General features: G+C 40.1%; 1 protein-coding gene across 6 annotated transcripts in view; it reads left to right on the top strand.

Moving 5' to 3' along the window:
- DAAM1 (dishevelled associated activator of morphogenesis 1) overlaps positions 1-18673 on the top strand; it is a 176740-nt gene that overhangs the window by 57502 nt on the left and 100565 nt on the right. For all 6 annotated transcript variants that reach the window (XM_004452468.3, XM_058293354.1, XM_058293353.2 and 3 more), the window contains exon 2: positions 10919-11138. In XM_004452468.3, coding sequence (XP_004452525.1) covers positions 10956-11138 — 183 coding nt within the window. In that variant the 5' untranslated portion in view covers positions 10919-10955. The remainder of the gene's footprint in view (positions 1-10918; positions 11139-18673) is intronic.

The raw sequence follows: 18673 nt of genomic DNA, 5'->3' as shown, positions 1-18673 counted from the left end.
AGATATACAGGGAAGCTTAAATTTTTTAAAATGACTTTTTCCACCCTATTCCAAAAACCCTCAGAGAATTTCCCACCATTTGCAGATAAGCTGTCTAACCTGCAGAGCCCTTGATTTAGTGATGACAACTGCCCTACAGAGATTAAACCAGCTTTCATTCCAGGAATTTGCTCTGCTGATACACATAGGAATGTCAGAGAGAGGAATCTGGTTAATATATTCCCACCAAACAATAGTAGTTAACAAATATAAACTCTCCCTTCAACTTTTTAATGTAGTTCTCCTTCCCTTAAGATTCCACTTATATTTATTGAATATTTCAAAACACTAGACAACATGGGGAGACAGGGCCACACAGCATCATCTTATTTAACCTTCTAACTATGCTTGTGAGTGATTTCTCCCTGGGCCAAGAAGGAATCAGTCTTTGACTTGGGATGAGCTGGCATGCTTCTGTAAATTAGTTGGTGAGAACTGTACAATTAAAAATTTTTTTTTTGTTTTTTGTTTTGCTGTGGCTGCTTGAAAGTTTAGACCAAAGTTTTGTTCCCTCAAGCTTTCCTATGCTGATTTCTTCATCTACTTCACCTTCTCCCATCTTGACTTTTGTCTTTTATTCTGTGTTTATGGCTTGCTCTTACAGTGTTTTCATTGTAAACTCCTTCAATTCACTTTCTTACAATATAGGGAAGGCAAAAAAAACCCACAAACACTTTTTTTTTCATTTTTTAGATGATAAAACTGAGTGTCAGGGAATTCAAGTTTTTTTCCCCCTACAGTCACTCCACAGTGGTTGAGCTGGCATTTGAACCCGAGGCATCAGAGGTTAGATTCACGTCCACGATTCCACAGCTGCGTGGGTCATATTATGGTTGTTCATCCGTTTTTCCCTCAATGAAATCCAGGGACATCTGCTGTGAGAGAGATGGGGGTTTGTTAATAGTAACCAGCAAATGAAGCTAATTTTAATCGAGACTCTTCATTCTGTATCTACTTCATTTCTCCTGTTGCCACTGTGTTAAGATAAATCTTGGCATAAAAGTAGTCAGAAGAACATGAAAAGAGGATGGTAATTAGTGAGGTTTTAAAAAATGTTTATTTTCAGTAAACAACACAGAAAGCCTTCTGGGCAAGTTTTTATTTCTTTATTTTCAGTTTAGAGAACTGTAGTTTCTCCAGGATACCAATAGCCATTATACTCCACAAAGGCCTGTGTAGAAATAAAAATTATACCTACTTGGCCATAAAATGCCTTGATGGTAAAATGTAGTTAATATTTGACATGGAATAAGATCAAACTGCATCCTGTTTGGGGGCTGTGAGAGCCTGTAGCACTTTCTCCAGGGGCACATCTTACGGCGTCACTGGGGAGAAGCATTTAATATTCCTGTGAGGATGGCATGCATCATGAGTACTCACCCAAAGTACCTCCAGTTCTTCTCTTTAACTTACAGCCTACTTTGTTTAAAGATCTGAAAAACAAAGTGGTTCAAACTAAGTATATATTCAACCTCTTCCCTCTCAGATTTTGCCTGAATTATTTTGGATATGACTATAATTCTTTTTTTTTTTTTTTTAAGATTGCCTAATAGATTTCTTTTTTTAGGCAATGTCTTTTAATAATCATTTTCATTTTCTGTGTGGATGGCACCAAACGGTTGCTTGTTTCAGAAACTCTGAAACCCAAAGTATGGGTATTGTTACAGTGAGACATTTCAAGAGGCAGCTGCATTTATGTGTAATAGTGAAGACTGATTTCGGGAATTATTCCAGTTGAATCAATGGAGAACCAGAACGTATAGGGTGCAGGTGGGTGCTGATGTCTTATAACATGCTAGCTGTCTTTTCCAGAGGCTGTGATTGTCTTACTCTCAGATGGTTCTGAAAGAAGTGCTAGGTGATTCAGGAAAGTTATACTATTTTATGTGTTTGTTAAAGAACAAAACCTGTTCTCTTAGAAGAGTGACAGCTTTGATGTGACAGACCTGGCCACCAACTTGTAGCTTCCTATGTTTGCATAACCCCCACATTTAAATTTGTCTGTAAAATCTTTGATTGGATCCCTTAGAGGTACCCAGATAGGAACCCAAAACAGGGAAATTGATTTGCATTTCTTTTGGTTACAGCTTGGATTTGTTTATTGATTTAACTCACAGACCAACCACAGGCAGCCAGCTGGTGGGGCACAGACTCTGTGGTGAGGCTCTGCTTTCTTTGGTGGGGAGTTCCAGTGACGCTTTTGGTTTGGCTGTTCTCCCAGGTGATCAAGACGAGATGTCCTGGCCTCCAGACGCCGGTTTCTGTCATGTGAACAGCACCAACTTCCTAAATTCAAGAACCATGTTATATTGGTTTTAGGGATTTATACCCTAAGCCTGTGGTCAAAATATTGAGTCATGGTGCAGAACAGTTTTTGCCACTTCTTTCGGGTGAAAACCTGGAGGTGCCTTTCTTTGCTCTTTACATGAGGAAGAATGTTTTTAGGCAAGAGACAGACTTAGGCTTGGAGAAAGACTGTTAATTAGGTGCTGGTTGAGGCTTGGCCTGGCTTGACGCACTTCATCGGCCAGCTCCTTCCTCCCTTATCTAGGGAGGAAATGGGGAAGGAAGGGGACCACTTCTGGTTTCCACTCTGCACACCCCTGCTTGCACTGACATACGCGCGTACACACGGGAGGGAGTGTGTGCTGCTTTCCCTGCCCTACTATGGACAATGGAGCAGAAAGTGTTTTCAATGGGCTGATGGCTTTTTTGGATGCTTGTTTTTTGGTTTTCCCTTTCATGGTGGATGTTTCCAGTGTTTTTCTCTTGCATCAGAAATGTCACTGCGTTGAAGAGAACTGACTGCTGGGTGAATATCCAGCAGCCACTCCAAGGAGCGTCCTATTAGAATATCCTTTTGGGACCAAGTGTGTGGGAAGGGCTGTCCCTCTACTGGGCGTACTTACCGAGCATCGCCCTTTCCGTTTCCTGATAGAGAGGATGTTGAAACTTGCAGGGAAAATACAGTTCCCTTTCAAATATTGCTCATACAACCTTTAGACTGTATTCTATGATTTTTTTCAAGCTCCAAATTGTATTTGGCTTCTGGTGTACTTGGGAAATGAAACCAGACATGAGGAATGTGAGAATGGAGAGAGATGGCCAAGGAAAGAAGCAAAGCTTTTTTTTTTTTTTTTAAATAAGAGATTTGAGTTATCATTATTGTGTCTTCGAGTGTCAGGGTCCTTTGGAAAACTGTAAAATGTGAGGTAAACTACAGCTCTGAAAACACTGGATATGGCAGTTAAAACTGAGGTTTCTGTTTAAACTGTTAATGCACCAATGTTAATTTCTTAGCCTTGATGAATCTATCATGGTTAGGTAATATGTTGATATTGGAGAAACTGGGTGAAGGATATACAAGGAATCTCTTTGCAACTTTTTTGTAAATCTAAGGTTATTCCAAAATAAAAATGTTATTTTTTTAAAAATTGAGATTTCCCACAACTTTTCTCATTAAAGTTACCTTTATGGCATAAATTTTTTTTCTTGTGCCTCTGTTTACATCTGTGACATAGATTCTATTATTTCATTTATTCCAGAGATTGTGGTATATGACTATATTTTGGTGATGAGATTATGACTTTTTGGAGAATTAAATGTAAACTACAGTCTGTCTTAATTAAAATAATGTAAGAAGGGAAAGACAAGTATGGTTCCCACTGAACTTGGTGAAAACATGCAAAAACTCTCAACCATGTAACCAACCCATTTGGTGACTGGCAGCCTCTCATTCTCACAGTTTCTCATTCCCACCCTACCCCCAGCATCTAGGCTGTTGTTTTCCCTGTAACCAATTTAGTTAGAGAAAAACCTTGGTAACTTAGCCACTGATCATAGCCTTCAGTTTAGACAGTTATCTTATACATGTGTGGTAGAAGTCCCTGATGAACCAATTATGTATCACTGCAAATCTATTTTTTCATAATGACCTTCACATTTTCCCCATATATTTGATACTGATAGTGTGTTGCTTCATGGAAAACAAACTTTATATATCACTATTTATTGTGATTGGGCATTATCAAAGGAAAAGGGTTGGGGGGTGGTTTCTTGTGGACTGTAAGTAATTCTCCAATCTTTTTATCATCATGATTAATCATCATCCAAGTTCGCTAAAATTTGGCCCTCTTTTTTTGACTGTTGCCACATTGAGAGTCTTTGTTTTGTTAAAATGCAGTACAAATGACTCTGACTTTGAGCTAGGCCACAGATGGATTAGATTTCTTATTCTTTGCTAAGCAAAATGCACCTGCTCCAGAATCTTAAGTAGCTTTTTAATTGCTTCCTTGTGCACAGCATAGCAATAGTCATCTGTAATGTTATAGATGGATTGTATTTTGGATGTCCCAGAAGTGACTCCTTCCTCTCTGCAAGAATGCCAGAAGCTGAGATTAGAAGATGTGATCTTGTTTGAGGGTCCAGCTGTTATGGCAGGTCTATTTCCAGTGGACTCTACTTGGGGTGAGTGGAACAACCAAGCACCAACCACTTCAGCCAGAAACTCCTCCTTCTTGGGAGACTGCAAATACCTAGAGGATGACGTCCATTTGTGAGGCTATGCTTCGCATCTGAAAGATTGACAAGTGACTAAGGAGTACTTGGTTATCTGGGTGGCTGTAAATGTTTTGGTGGGTGTGAAAAACACATTCACAGGCAACTGTGGGGAGAAATTCAGAGCTGGGACCATCTGCTCACTCAGGCATTTATACTTTTGCAGTCAGCAAATGTTTATTGAGAATATACTGTTTGCCAGGGGCTGAATGAACCTTGATCCCTATCTTCAGAATCTCATAATCTATTGAAGGAAACAGATACAAACTAATATATATTAAAAAAAAAACAAAACTAAACTAAAAGAAACTTGTGTTCTTTACTCAACTATGTACATGATGCTAGGGGCTTGGAAGGAAAGGTGTGACCATCCTGAGATGCTTGAGCCTCATAAAAGAAGCAGTAGTTGTGCAGGCTCACGATGAATGATGAGTAGAAGATTGTTAGGTAAATAAGGTCAAGGGCAGCTTAGGCTGAGGAGGCAGCAGGAGGGGTTCAGGGTTGTGGCTACTGACAGGGCTGTGACCACACATGCATGTGTTTGTGTAGGGCATAGGGGGTGGGCAGTGTGTCAGGTGTTGGGAGAAAAAGGCTAGAAAATAAATTAGGCCAGGGCCAGGCTGGGGAGGGCCTAAAGGCGCATGCTGGAGAGTTGGACTGTATCCAGAAGATGCTGCAAAGCTGAAGAGACGTGATCAGATTTATGATGTGCTGAGAATAAACCCCACCCGCCTCACCTGGACCACAGGGCCCTGGGCTCTGGGCCTCGGCCCTCTTTAGGCTCTTTTCTTTACACTCCCATTGCTCGCTAGACTCCAGTCACTCCAGCCTCCTTCGGTTTCTCTTACAAACACGTCCTCCACCTGCTCCAGGCTTCTGCACTCAGCTCCTCCTTCTGCCTGGAGTCCTCTTCACCGACACTGTAGGTCTAGCCCCATCTTATCCATTAGGTCTCAGCTTAAAGGCCCCCTCTTTGGAGAGGTGCTTCCTGATCATACTATCTAAGGTAGCTGTCCCTTCCCACTACCACCACCATTTTCATTATTTCAGTTTTTCCTTTGCATCCTTTATATTAATAGCACTAACCAAAATTATGTATATGTATGTGTGTGTATGTATTTTTTTTTTTAAGTTTACTTGATTTTTCCCTGCCTTCCTTAAAGGAAATAAGCCTGTTGAGGGCATAGTCTCTCTTTCTCACCCCTCTTTCCATGGTGCCTGGCACAGGGTTTAGCATATAATAGGTCCTCAATAAACATTTGACTTAATGAATTAAGTGAATGACTATGATGGCCTAGGGCAGCCATTGGCGAACTTGGGCCTATGAGCCCAGTCTGGCCCACTGCCTGTTTTTGTATGGCTGAGAAACTAAAAATTATTTTTACCTTTTGAATGGTTGATGTATTAGTCTGCCAAGTCATGCTGATGCAAAGTACCAGAAATCTGTTAGCTTTTATAAAGGGTTTTTATTTCAGGTGAAAGCTTACAGTTCCAAAGCCATGGGAAGTATACCTCAAAGTACCACAAGAGGTACTTTCTCACCAAAGTTAGCTTTCATGTGCTGATGGTAGGCCATCTCTGCCTGGTCTCTCAGGGTTTCCTATGTCAGTCTCTGGCATAGGGCTTGTTTCTTTCCAGGCCTTCTCTGCTGCTCAGCTGCTCTGTTCTCTTCAGCTGCAAACTATCAGGCGAATGACTTATCTCTCTCCAGGGCCCCAGGATTAAACATGACAGAGTACTCTCTCTCTCTCTCTCCTCATGTGTCTTCTTGAGTGAGTGCCAGTTTATATCAGCCCACTAAGGGGGCGTGGACTCAACCTGAGTCATGCCCTACTGACATGGTCAAATCAAAAGCCCTAAACTGATTTTATCAAGTAAACTTAAAACCTTTGGATTTAATTCAGTCAAAGGGTATCACACCCGGAGAAGTAGATTAGTTTATAAACATACTCTTTCTTTTTTTGGGATTCATAAATAATCTCAAACTGCCACAGTTGAAAACAAAAAAGAAGAGCAATATTTCATGACATGAGAATGTTAAATGAAACTCACATTTCATTGTCCATATATAAAGTTTTATTGGAACACAACCACACACATAATTATGGATTGTCTGCTTTCATGATAAAACAGCAGGGTTGAGTAGTTGCCACAGAAACCTTGTGATCCTCAAAGCATAAAACATTTACAAGCTGGCCCTTTGTAGAAAAAGTTTACTGAATTCTGGGCTAGGGAATCAAGGGCCAGGGAGAAGAGTTAAGAAACTCTTGTAGCCATGTGACTAAGAGATGAGGGCAGGCTCAACTCAGGCAATGGCCTTGAGGTTAGAGAGGGTGGGGACTGGATTTCAGCGGGATTAAGCTAGCAGGACCCTGACCCCTGCCAACCTTCTCCTGTCCCATTCCCAACCAGTTAAGCTTCTCTGTATGTACTTTTCTTTTTTCTTTTTACTTTTGCCAGCTAATCAGTTCTTCCCCCTAACAAGTCTCTTCTTAAATCTCGTCTGTGAAGTAGGGATAATGGAAGGAAATAATGGATGTGACTGTGCATACTAAAATGATATACAGAAGGCAGTTGTTGTATCCACTTGTTAGTGGAGTGCTAGAATGGTGTTAGGGAGGGCAGGCCAGAGTGGCTACTGCCACTGAGGGGTCAAGTGGGATGACTACTTTTGCTTCATGTTTTGATCCTGTATCTAAGAGACAAGGCTGTTACAGTAGAGTTCAAAATATGTGCATTAAAAGTGGTTGCTTGTTGGAAATCTCAAACTGTTGCCACCCTCTACACTTTAGGAGTGGGTTTAATTGTGGATCTTGTATTTTGGAGTTCTATAGAGGAGTCAACATAAAAACTTGGCCATTGGGCTTTACTGAGGCTTTTAAACACAAATCACTTGTCAAAGGCAATATTTTGGTCCTTATTAAAGTGATTTCAATCAATTTTGCAAATGTAGTAGGCTCTGTATCTCATTACCCATCTTGAAAGTAGCCAAGATCCTCATATTCTTTTGTTTATAGAACTTCTGGCATTTTTTAAGACTTGAAAAATGCTTGCGAGTGATTTTAGATCTTAACATTTTCTCCCCATCCCTCCCTCCTCAATGTAGCCAGAATATGATATAATTTAGGTTTAAGTGAAACAACTTACAAAATGCAAACGTAAAGCTACAGCTCTCTCCATTTCCAAAATACTTTGGTTATACTGGTTATATGCCACATTCTCCTCATGGGAGTTGACTCTTGAGTGAGAAATAACAAACAAGACCACAAATATCTGTAACCATTCCCTGTGTATCCAGGGGTTCAGAAAATGCTAAGAGGTCCCAGGCCACATCCAGTTGGGTAGGTTAGCAAGACTGCTTGGACGAGGTGACTGGAAGTAAACTTGAAGACTGCTCATGGACCATGTGGCCCTATGTGAGTTTGCCCTTGCCTACAGTATTTTCTAGTCCTCATCTCTCAAAAGCCTGAACACTGTCCTACTTCTTCCTCCCATATATACATGTGCTCAGTAGTCCCTGAACAATCTCTCTTCAGTCTGCCAAAGGTTGAATGTTAGAATTTGCAGGATATCAGCCTTCCCACTGAGTGGGATGTGGTTCCTGTCCCGAGGACACACACCAGAGGCAAATGCTAACAACTGTATTTTAATGAGATAAATCTTAACTCTTGTCTCCTAGTGAAGATCTATTGCTATCTGCCCGTGCTGCTACACCAATTGCACAAGAATTGAGATTAAGTGTTGATATTTTTGTAGCAGTTTGACATTGCTGAGCTATTTGTACTGTATTTTACATGGACGTCAATTCATATCAGACTGGGGAAAACAACTAGTCCTTCCCTACTGATAGTTTGAGAAGCTGTAGATCACTGAAACTTAGATATTTTTGATAGGAACATTTTTGTGTGCACATTCCCCTCCTTTCTTCATGTATACAAATATTCATATAAAGAATTAGTTAAAATTTCATTTCATTTTATTAATTGTAAAAATAGTAGTTCTTTATTGTGAAAACAGCTTGGAAGGTACAGAAGCACAAAAAAGGATAATCCATAATCTGACCCAGAGCTAACTGTAGCTCATGTTTTGGTATACTTCTCTTGTCCTTTTTTTCTGTTCACATATATAAATGGGACATTGTAAACCTACTCTTTTATCTAAAGCATTCCCATGTCTTAAGTATTCTTTTACAAAGACCTGCTTTGTAGTCTATCATCTGGTTTTACCATAATTTATTTACCCAGTCCTCCATTACTAGCACTTTGTTTATGCATTGATTTATTTGCTGTTATTAATAATGCTGTGAACATTTCGATGAAAGCATCTTCACTAGCATCACTGAATATTTCTGCAGTATATATTTCCAGAAGTAGAAATACTAGGTCAAAAAGTGTGACTATTTTAAGGCTTTGGTAAATTGCCCTATAGAAATGTTGGAGCAGATTCAGCTACCACCAGCAGTGGATGTGGGTTACCCATATTGGGTACTCTCAGGATTGGTACTGTCATAGAGGGGAGGATGTCGACAGACAAAGATAAAGGGCAGGAAGGAATGAGTGGGCCACTTGGACAGAAGATATATAAGAGGAGTGCAAGGTGTTTGTGGGGTATGGAAAATAATCTGTTGGCTAAAGAATAGGAAATAGAAAAGGCAAAAAAGTTGAATTGGGAATCCGATTTAATTGGCAGTGTGTGCCAATTTAGCATGGTACTGGGGAGCCATTCTGTGACAATGGCACAGAAAGGTGAAAGTTCCAGGATTCAGCTGTGGTAAGATGGTAGTACTAGCATAGCCCACACCACAGCACCACTTATTCCTTTTATTCTCCATGCCCCTTCCCACCTCATGGCTTTGTTTGTGCTGTTCCCTTTGCCCAAATACCCTTCCCATATTCTATCAACATTCCACTCAGGAATGAGGACCATTCCCAGGTTCTCGAGACCTAGGCACTTCTTGCTTGGTTTGTGTAGCATTTATTGGTGTGTCACATTTACTTTCCTTATACTTACTTGGTGCACTCCTCTTTCCCTAGATTGTGCTCCTACTGACTTATTCATTTTGTATCCTTAGTGCTCTTTCTTGTTCCTGATACATAGTATGTATTAACTTGTTTGTCAGAGGAATCTCAGGTACTTAATAGTTCTCAAATGACCTTGCACAGGTACACCCTAGGTAGGAGAGGCAGGCTTCAGCAGAATGGAATATTGAGTATTTCGACTCAGTTTCTCTTTTAGGGCCAATTAGAGCATCATCTAGGGCTCCAAGACATGCTCTGCTCTAAGCCTTCTCCTCACCGCTTCCAATTCCCAAAGACTTCCATTTGCCAGGCTTCCAGAGACCATTGTCCTTTAACAAAGTGATATGAGGGCTTGGCTCTACAAGTAATTTCAAATCATAGTTATTTATAAGAACTGTTTATATGCAGTTTGCCTCATAGTATTAATTACAAAATTTATAAAAATTGATGGCAGAAATTGGAATTGGACTTTCCAATTTGGATGAGACACAATAAGTTGATGAGTTGAGCTTTACCTTTCAAATTTAAAAATAAAAACAGTTCGAAGAAGAAAATACCCATATATTTCTTCACTACCCAGAATTATCCACTATTAAATCTCTGACCCTTCTAGCATATGTGAAATTCCTATTCCTTCGTTATGATAAACATTTACTGAGTGCCTCCTATCTTCCTGGCACTATGCAGGACTCTAGGACCACAAAGTTGCTTGATGCACATTACCCACCCTCCCAACATACACTCGCCCATTGAGTTCTACTAGTCTGTAAAAGAGAGACATACTCATAAAAACTTAGAATATGACATGTGCTGAAATAGATATACATCAATGGTGTATATATTCATTCCACTTAGGGAAATTAAAGAAGGAGAAATTAGAATTGGACTTTAAAGGATGAATAAGAGATCTCTAAGGGGGCAAGGGAGGGTATGTCATTCTTGCAGGGGGAAAAGCAAGAATAAAACAGGTCAGCAGGAGAGGGCATGTGATAAACAAAGATTGACCAATATCCTAACAATGATCAGAGCATATGTTATTATTGGGTGTAGTGGCTGGAGTTTTGTACTGTTTGCTCAGCAGTTGAACGTATGAAACTCTCAAGGGAAGAGAAGAGCCCATTTGGGGCTAGTCTTCTCTAGACAGGTGCTGACATTGTCTCCAGCACAGGGAGTTCTTTCTTAAATAGATCTGACTTTAAAATATATGTGTGTGTGTGTATGTGTGTATATATTTGTGTGTGTATATATATATATGTATATAGTTTTATCCATTTTCTTTACCATGTCCTATTCTATTTTCACAGAGTTTAGTTACTTCAAGAAATAGAACAGAATTCAGCCATGGCCCCAAGGAAGAGAAGTGGACGGGGCATATCATTCATCTTTTGCTGTTTCCGAAATAATGATCACCCAGAAATCACATACCGACTGCGAAATGATAGCAGCTTTGCGCTTCAGACCATGGAGCCAGCACTGCCCATGCCCCCTGTGGAGGAGCTGGATGTCATGTTCAGTGAACTTGTGGTGAGTTCCAGATTTCCATGTGGGCATGTTGGGAGACAGGGGGAAGAGGAGAAGATGAATGGTTTGGTTAGCCATGGGCTTTTCTTTACAATGAAATGGCCACCATATGCCCATTACATCTGCACCCCAATCTTAGCCCTGAACCTATGGAAAAGGAGGAGAAAGAAAGTAGTGTTACTGTATCAAAGTGCTTTGCTGGTGCTTTAAGTGGGTGGGTGAGTTTAGATCTTTGGGCCTTCAAATATATGGCTCTACTGCACCCTAAATTGCCCTTCCTAATTCCTTCTAATCCCAACCCAAGTCTGTACTTGTGTGCATTAAATAATTCCCTCAGCTACTCAAACTGCTGGATTATTCCCCACTGCCCTCCCCATCCATATGCCCAATGCATAGAATAAATATGCTTTGCATTAAATTTATATGACAATATACATATCCCTCTTGTCCTTGATGCTGTGATGAAAGACATCACTACCTAAATACAGTATCATTATTTAGCCTAATGATAGGGTTGGAATAATATCTGTTGTGGGAAACTTTTTATAGATACTATCATTTTAGAATCCACTATACTGAAATGAGAGATGTTTCTTAATGTAGGACTCATTCATCAAAAGATGGAAGTATATTCTTCAACTTATCTTTCAACCATCTCTAAAGTAGTGTTTCTTTCCTTTTTATGTTTCAGAGGATTTTATGGCATAATTGGAAGAGCACTGGGTTGGGTCTGTGGAAGACCTGGGTTCAAATTACTGTTCTGACTTTATTATCTGCATAATCATGGAAAATCATAAAACTTTTCTGAGCATATGTTCTGGAAAATGGAGGAAAAAAAACAAAATACCTCCTCCTGGGTGTGATGCGATGTTTAAATAAGAACATACCTAGTGCAGCTGACCCAAAGCCTGGTCCTTATTTAGGTGCCGAATAAATGTTACACAAGTACTTTTTCCTTCCTGGATCACCACCGGTATCCTGTAATGGAGTTAGTTCTAACCAGACTATTTATATTGTTCAGCAGATAGTAGAATGCTATCATTTTGCACAACTCTTAAATAAAGAAAATAATGTAGGCTGTATTACTGCCCTCCAGGGGTAATACCCAAACTGTGTAATTCCAGCTCTTCATTTATAGAGCAAAAAGAAAAGATAACATGAAAGAGTACTGTGAAGCTGACCTTTTAGTTCTAGTTTCCTGAGTGGTGTAATGGGCCTGTTACCAACCAGAATTGGTGGGGGAAAAGAAGAGGTGACTTTTGGAAGCATGGTTATGCTTTACAATGTTGAATACCATCAGTGTTTAAGGAATTGCTCCCTTCCCCATCTTCACTATATGCAGAACTTCGGTGCTAATGAGGAGGTCTGAGATAGAACTTAGAACCTGCCCCCAAAGAGCTGACAGTTTCAGTAGCTAAGGGGACTGATAATGAAGAAGACATAATGCCACCAAGAGCATAAGTACCAACCATGTCTGTGTAGATTGTGTGTATACATGTTGCGGAGGTGTCCAACAAGGTGATGAGGAGAGTGATCTGGGGAGACTTTCTGGAGGGGATGAGTTGTGAACAAGGATTGAGGGTGAGAATAGAAGTGGAGGGGATCAATGTTAGATGGCCATTTCAGTCATCATAAGTTAGTTTATCTTGTGGTAACAAAACATTGGTACAACAGCAGATGCACGACTCTTATTAATGCTGTTTATCCACTGGGTCATCTGTGGTTCTGCTGCTTGCCGTCTTTCTATCCATAACCCCGGCATGGTGGAAAAGAAAAGTGAGACCTGGTGAACTGCTAGCAGGTTCATCAAGCTTATGTTTAGACAAGATTTATGTCATTTCTGCCCATATCGCATGTCCACTCCTGAGTTCTTAGGGTGGAAATATATTATCCTGGAGGGACTGGTACTACAAGTCACAAGCGTGAGGTCATTGGGAAGGGACATAGTTCTCTCTGAGGGAGAATCATCTACAATGATGGCTGTCAAGAACATGCATTAATGATGCATTTACAGGCTTGGTTTTATTTCCAACTTAAAATATTTTAAAACTGAAAGCCAACCCAAGGAGACAGGTATTGCCAACAGATGAAAGCCTGCTGGGTGGTAGGGGAGGTGGTAGGCAGAGCTGGTACCCTTAAAACATCTTACATTCATGGTCCTTTCAATCATATTTTGTCAGCCTCCCAAGGTAAGATCTAGAGCATGAGCTTCTGGGGTGGCAGCTCCACATATATCTTGAAGACAGCTCATTGTTCTGTATTTATAAGGGAGAAAAGTTTACTCTCTCTGTCTTACTGATATCTTTATTCTGTGTGAAAATTGCCTACAGCTGTTAGTTGTTAAAAAGCTGATGCCAAACCAGAACTTTAGGCTGAAACCATTGGGAAACAAATTATACTGAGGTTTGTGTCTGTCCTGGTGAGTGACTGATGGATATTTGCATACTTCTGACTTCAGGGACTTAGACCACAAATCCATCCAACTGCCAGAGGTGGCCTGGGGCAAGGGAGATGGATGGGGCTAAGGCCCCACCCTTGGGCTCAGAGCCACTGGAACCCTCTGCCTTGGGTGTTCTTGAGCAGTTGCAGGGACAGTTCTGTTTCTGCCCAAGCTCAAGAAAAAAGAGGCCATGCAAGATAGTGGGGAACGCATGGGCTCTGGAGTCAGGCAGCTCTGCCAGGTATCGGCTCTGTCACTCTCTTTGAAATTGAGTTTCTTTGCCTATAAAATGCAGATAATACTGTCATTCTGATAGGGTTGTGAGGATTAAAGAAGATAATTATATACTTAAGGAGGCTGACATCCATGTCCCAGTGCCAAAAGGATAGGAGACACTTTAGGGATTTTCTAGATGTAACATCCTAAGCAAATCTCCTAGCCTTTTCCTTCCCTTGAAAGCTAATTCTGCCTGGCTGTGTACAGTCGATGTGGGTCTGAAATTGTGCCCATTTTGGTTTTGTATCTATTGGAAAGCATCTTGTCAGAGCCAGTTGTTATAAGCTAGTTTTCTCTGCCTCATCAGATGAGTCATTCGTTTGACGTTTTAAAAAGTGACACCAAATAGGTTTCTTTCAGAATTGCTTACCGCAACCTTATCGTCTCATAAATAAAGCAAGCCTGGATGAAAGGTCAGCCATGTGAATCTTTAAAGACGATGGGCCACAAGGAGCGCTTTGTTTTCTAGCAGTTTTAGGACATAGGCAGGGTATAAGGCAGTAACCACTATCTTTTTAAGTAATAACTTTATAGAGATATAATTCATATTCCATACCCATTTGAATTGTACAATCCAGTGGCTTTTAGTATATTTAGAGTTGTGCAGTCATCACCACAGTCAACTTTAGAAAGTTCCTATCACCCCAAAAGGAAACCTCATACCCATGAATAGTCACTCCCCATTTCTCCCTAACCCTTCCTGTATCCTAGCAAACACTAATCTACTTCCTGTTTGTATGAATTTACCTATCCTGGACATTTCTTACAAATGAAATCATGTCACATGTGGTTCTTTGTGACTGGCTTCTTTCACTTAGCATCATGATTTCAAGGTTCATCCATGCTGCGGCATGTATCAGTACTTCATTTCTTTTTTTAATCACTGAGTAATATTCCATTGTATCACATTTTATTTAACCATTTATCAGTTGATGGACATTTGGGTTGTCTCTACTTTTTGGCTCTTATGAATAAAGCTACTAAGAGCATTCATGTACAAATTTTCGAATGGATAAACGTTTTCATTTCTCGTGCGTATGAACTTTGGAGCAGAACTGCAGGGTTATATGGTAACTCTATGCTTAACCTTTTGAGGAACTGCAAAACTGTTTTCCCCAGTGGCAACACCATTTTACATACCCACCATCAGTATGTGAGGGTTCCACTTTCTCCACATCCTTGCCAATGCTTGTTATTATGGACTCCCTGTCTATTAACTGGCCCCTTACAAAGCTGTTCTGTAGCACCTAAAGAACCAGGACATATAACTTGAGAATTTTTTTTTTTGAATTGTCAAATGGAGATAACGTCTGCTAATATTTTTAAATTTTGAAATATTTAAAAATAAAATATTAAGTTGAATTTTTGTTTAATCTCTGCTAACCATGTATTTTATGCCTTTCAAGCATCAGTTCTTATTTCCTGTATAAGCTCCCCTGCCTCCCTGCTCCACTTCATCCTCTTTATCCTTAGCTTCAGCCACCAATAAAGAATGCATCCAATCTGAGACCATAGCACTGTTCCTATAAAATAAGATTCAGCTACATTCTTTTTTTTCCCTATGGGTTTAAGGGTCTTGGATTATCCCACCAACAAATTTTAAAAAGTCTTAGGCTTGCTCTTTCATAGTTTGTAACAAATGTTTCACCACAATGCAAGGTGGTGAAAGTGGGATGATATATGGGAGCCATGTACGATATGCACGCTTGTTTTGTAAGCACAGCTTTTACTATACACTTATTTATGTATGTGCATATATGTACGATATATTTAAATTTAAAATAATTTGGGGGGAGTTACTAGGGATTGAATCTAGTACTTGGGAAGCAAGTACTCAACCACTGAGCTACATCTGCTCCCCAATGAGAGTTGTTTTTCTGTTTGTTTTTAGGAGGTACTTGCTCAACCACTTGAGTCATAGCCACTCCCCTTCAATAAAATTTTATTTTAAAAAGTCATAAGCATGGTAGTTCTATAAATTGTCCTTGTTTAAATAACCTTTTCCATCTCAGTATTACAATAGAATTTTTTCTTTGGAATGAACAGAGGAATGTGGGGTTGATTGATTGATTCTTTGATTTGTGTAAGTGCCTGCTCTGTGCCAGGCCCTGAGATGACTGCTGAGCAAAACAGACTTGGTCCTTAGTAACCATGGGGATTTTCAGGTCCAACAGGGGAGACAGGATGAAATATACAGTCTTATCAAAGTGTGACTAAGTTCTGTGAGAGGGGATGCTCAAACAGGACACTGTGTTGGGATAGAAACTTTATAACCCTTTTCTCATGTGGAGAGAATTCTACTGGAGTAATATTCCCAGCCTCTCTTCAACTCCTTATTCCTGTTTGGAATATGCACCCCTCAGCCCTTCCCCTTTTCTCTATTTCTATGCAAGTCAACCTGCTTTCAGAAAACACACATTTTGTTATCTGCTATTATTGATAATGGTGAATTCTTAGCAAGCCCACCTACCTGCAGACAAAAGTTGGATTCTCCAACTTAGCTTTCACGAATGAAAAGGGGATATTTTGGTTTCCATTTGCTCGACTCCTTAGTCTAGCTCTCAGTTAATTCCAAACTTGCTAGGCAAGAGGATTTTTATTGAGTAATACCCCCTGAACCCAACAGGTACCTAACGTAGACTGGAAGGATCCTGGAAGGCTTCCTGGCCAAAGTGACGTTTAATTCAAAACAAGAAAGACAAGCGAGGTTATCCAGACAAAGAGGCTAGAGGAAAGAGACAGTGAGAACAGCATGTATTCAAGCTGGGAGATAAGGGAGAAAACAGAAGATTCTAGGAACTGAAAGAAGTTCAGTTTAGTTGGAGCATCAGATAGGAAGCTGGTAAGACTGGGGGTTGTGAGAGGCAGGACTGAGAAAGGTGTGTTGTGGATGATTGTATTCTTATTGAATTGTGTATCTCACATTCCTCTTTGAACCACAGGAAAGTACCTCTGCTTTCTTATAGGTTTTCTCAATTAACCAAATATATCAAAGTACCTCAGAATATTTTGCTGTATGGTTACAATTGGAAAAATCACCACTGCTCTCTGCAGTCTTTGTGAAGTGTTGGTATGTTTGGTGAAAAGTGTCGTGTCTCCCTGGGCAGACTGTAATTATGTTTTACTTTGAGTCCTATTAGGGTGAAGTGCCTTCTTGTTACAACTCACGCTTCCTCTAGATACTTTAATATTGAAATAGAAAGGAGAGAGGGAATAACTTAGAGTCCCTTCCTGTGCTTCTACCCAATGCATAGATTGTTGTATACCCCATATGGGCTTGCAGTTTTCTGCAGAATATTTCACAGCAACAGTGGTATTGGAATCGGTAGCCCCCTCATAGGTTCCCTTTCTGTCACTGTATTAGTCAGGTTCTACAGGGAAACAGAATCAAAAGGAGATATCGGTAAATAGTATGAGATTTTATGAGAGTCCTTCATGTGACCTTGGGATGTATAAGTCCAGGTTCTGCAGGCAGGCTGCAAACCAGGGGCTCCAATGAAGGTCCTCGATGAATTTCTGGGAGATGCTGGCTATCCAAAGACAGCTGGGAAATTCTCTTTGAATGCTGAAATCACTTCCCCTTTTAAGGCATTCAGCTGATTGGATCAAGTGTCACTCATTGCTGGCGGCAATCTTCCTCATTGATGTAGATGTAATTAGCTATCTATGCAGTAAACTCTTTGGTGACTAAAGTCCATAAATATCCTTGTATTACAATTAGCCCAGTGCTTGCTTGACCAAACAACTGGGCACAGTTACTTGGCCACATTTACACTTTAGCCTAACCATCACAGTCACCCTCAGCTGCAGCCTGCCAGGAGTGGCACAGCACGCACAGGGAGCTGACGCAGCAAGATGGCGCAGCAAGTAGAGACACAGATCCCCAGTGCCGCTGATAGGGATAGGGGCAGTCACAGAGGAACAGAGAGCGAATGGACACAGAGAGAGGACAGCTTGGGGGGGGGGGCGGGGGGGGGGCGAGCAGGGAGGAAGGGGAGAGAAATAAATAAAAAAATAAATAAATGCTGAGAACATTCTCAACATTAATAACCAAAGTAGAATTTGAGAAATGAAGACAGCAGAAATGAAAGAATTTAGTTGATATGTCAGAGCTAGAAGAATTCACAGTCAGGGTAAGCAGGGCCAAGTGAATTCACCTGGGAACCTACATCAGTAATCACTTCATTTTTCAGTATATATTCTGAAGTCAGTTTGGTATGAGAGAAGCAATAGGAATCCAAATAGTTTTAAGGCTTTGCCAGTGTACAAATTGTGTTCTCCTACCACCCATATGAATTGTTACCCATTTTCTCAGATTGTCAATTAATTTCTCTTATTTTGTAGGCTATTTTAAACTCTTTAATAATAAAATTCTTCCATTATCACCAGAGTCAGAGAAAAATTTCAACATGTTTTATCCTTATTTTTATAACTCACCTTTTATACTAAGACCATGACTAAGAATAGAAAATTTCTTACAGTTCCCTGTCTTGAAGAAAGATGAGAAAATTTGATAGCAGGAACATTTAATTTTAACCTGGTTGAAGAAAAAAACTGGTTATAAGGAGTCAGAGTTTTAATGTATTGTTTCTTAATTAGAGTGTAAAGGATTGCTTGGTAATTAAGCAGAGGAAATCAGATTGCTATAAAGATTTCAAGGCTATATCTAGAATAGTCTCAAAGTATATAGTTGTCTGGCAGCCAAAAGTTAGAGTTTAATGGAGTAATTAATATTAAGATTGTTCTAGTTCCATGAAGTTAAAAATAGTTTTCATTTGACAAACCTATAAAGACCACAGAACATTCTGTTTAGCTGAAGGGC

This window comes from Dasypus novemcinctus, chromosome 3, assembly GCF_030445035.2.
Source record: "Dasypus novemcinctus isolate mDasNov1 chromosome 3, mDasNov1.1.hap2, whole genome shotgun sequence".
NCBI classification, from domain to species: Eukaryota; Metazoa; Chordata; class Mammalia; order Cingulata; family Dasypodidae; genus Dasypus; species Dasypus novemcinctus.
The sequence above is the reverse complement of the archived record's forward strand: the minus strand, read 5'-3'. Positions and strand labels throughout refer to the sequence as shown.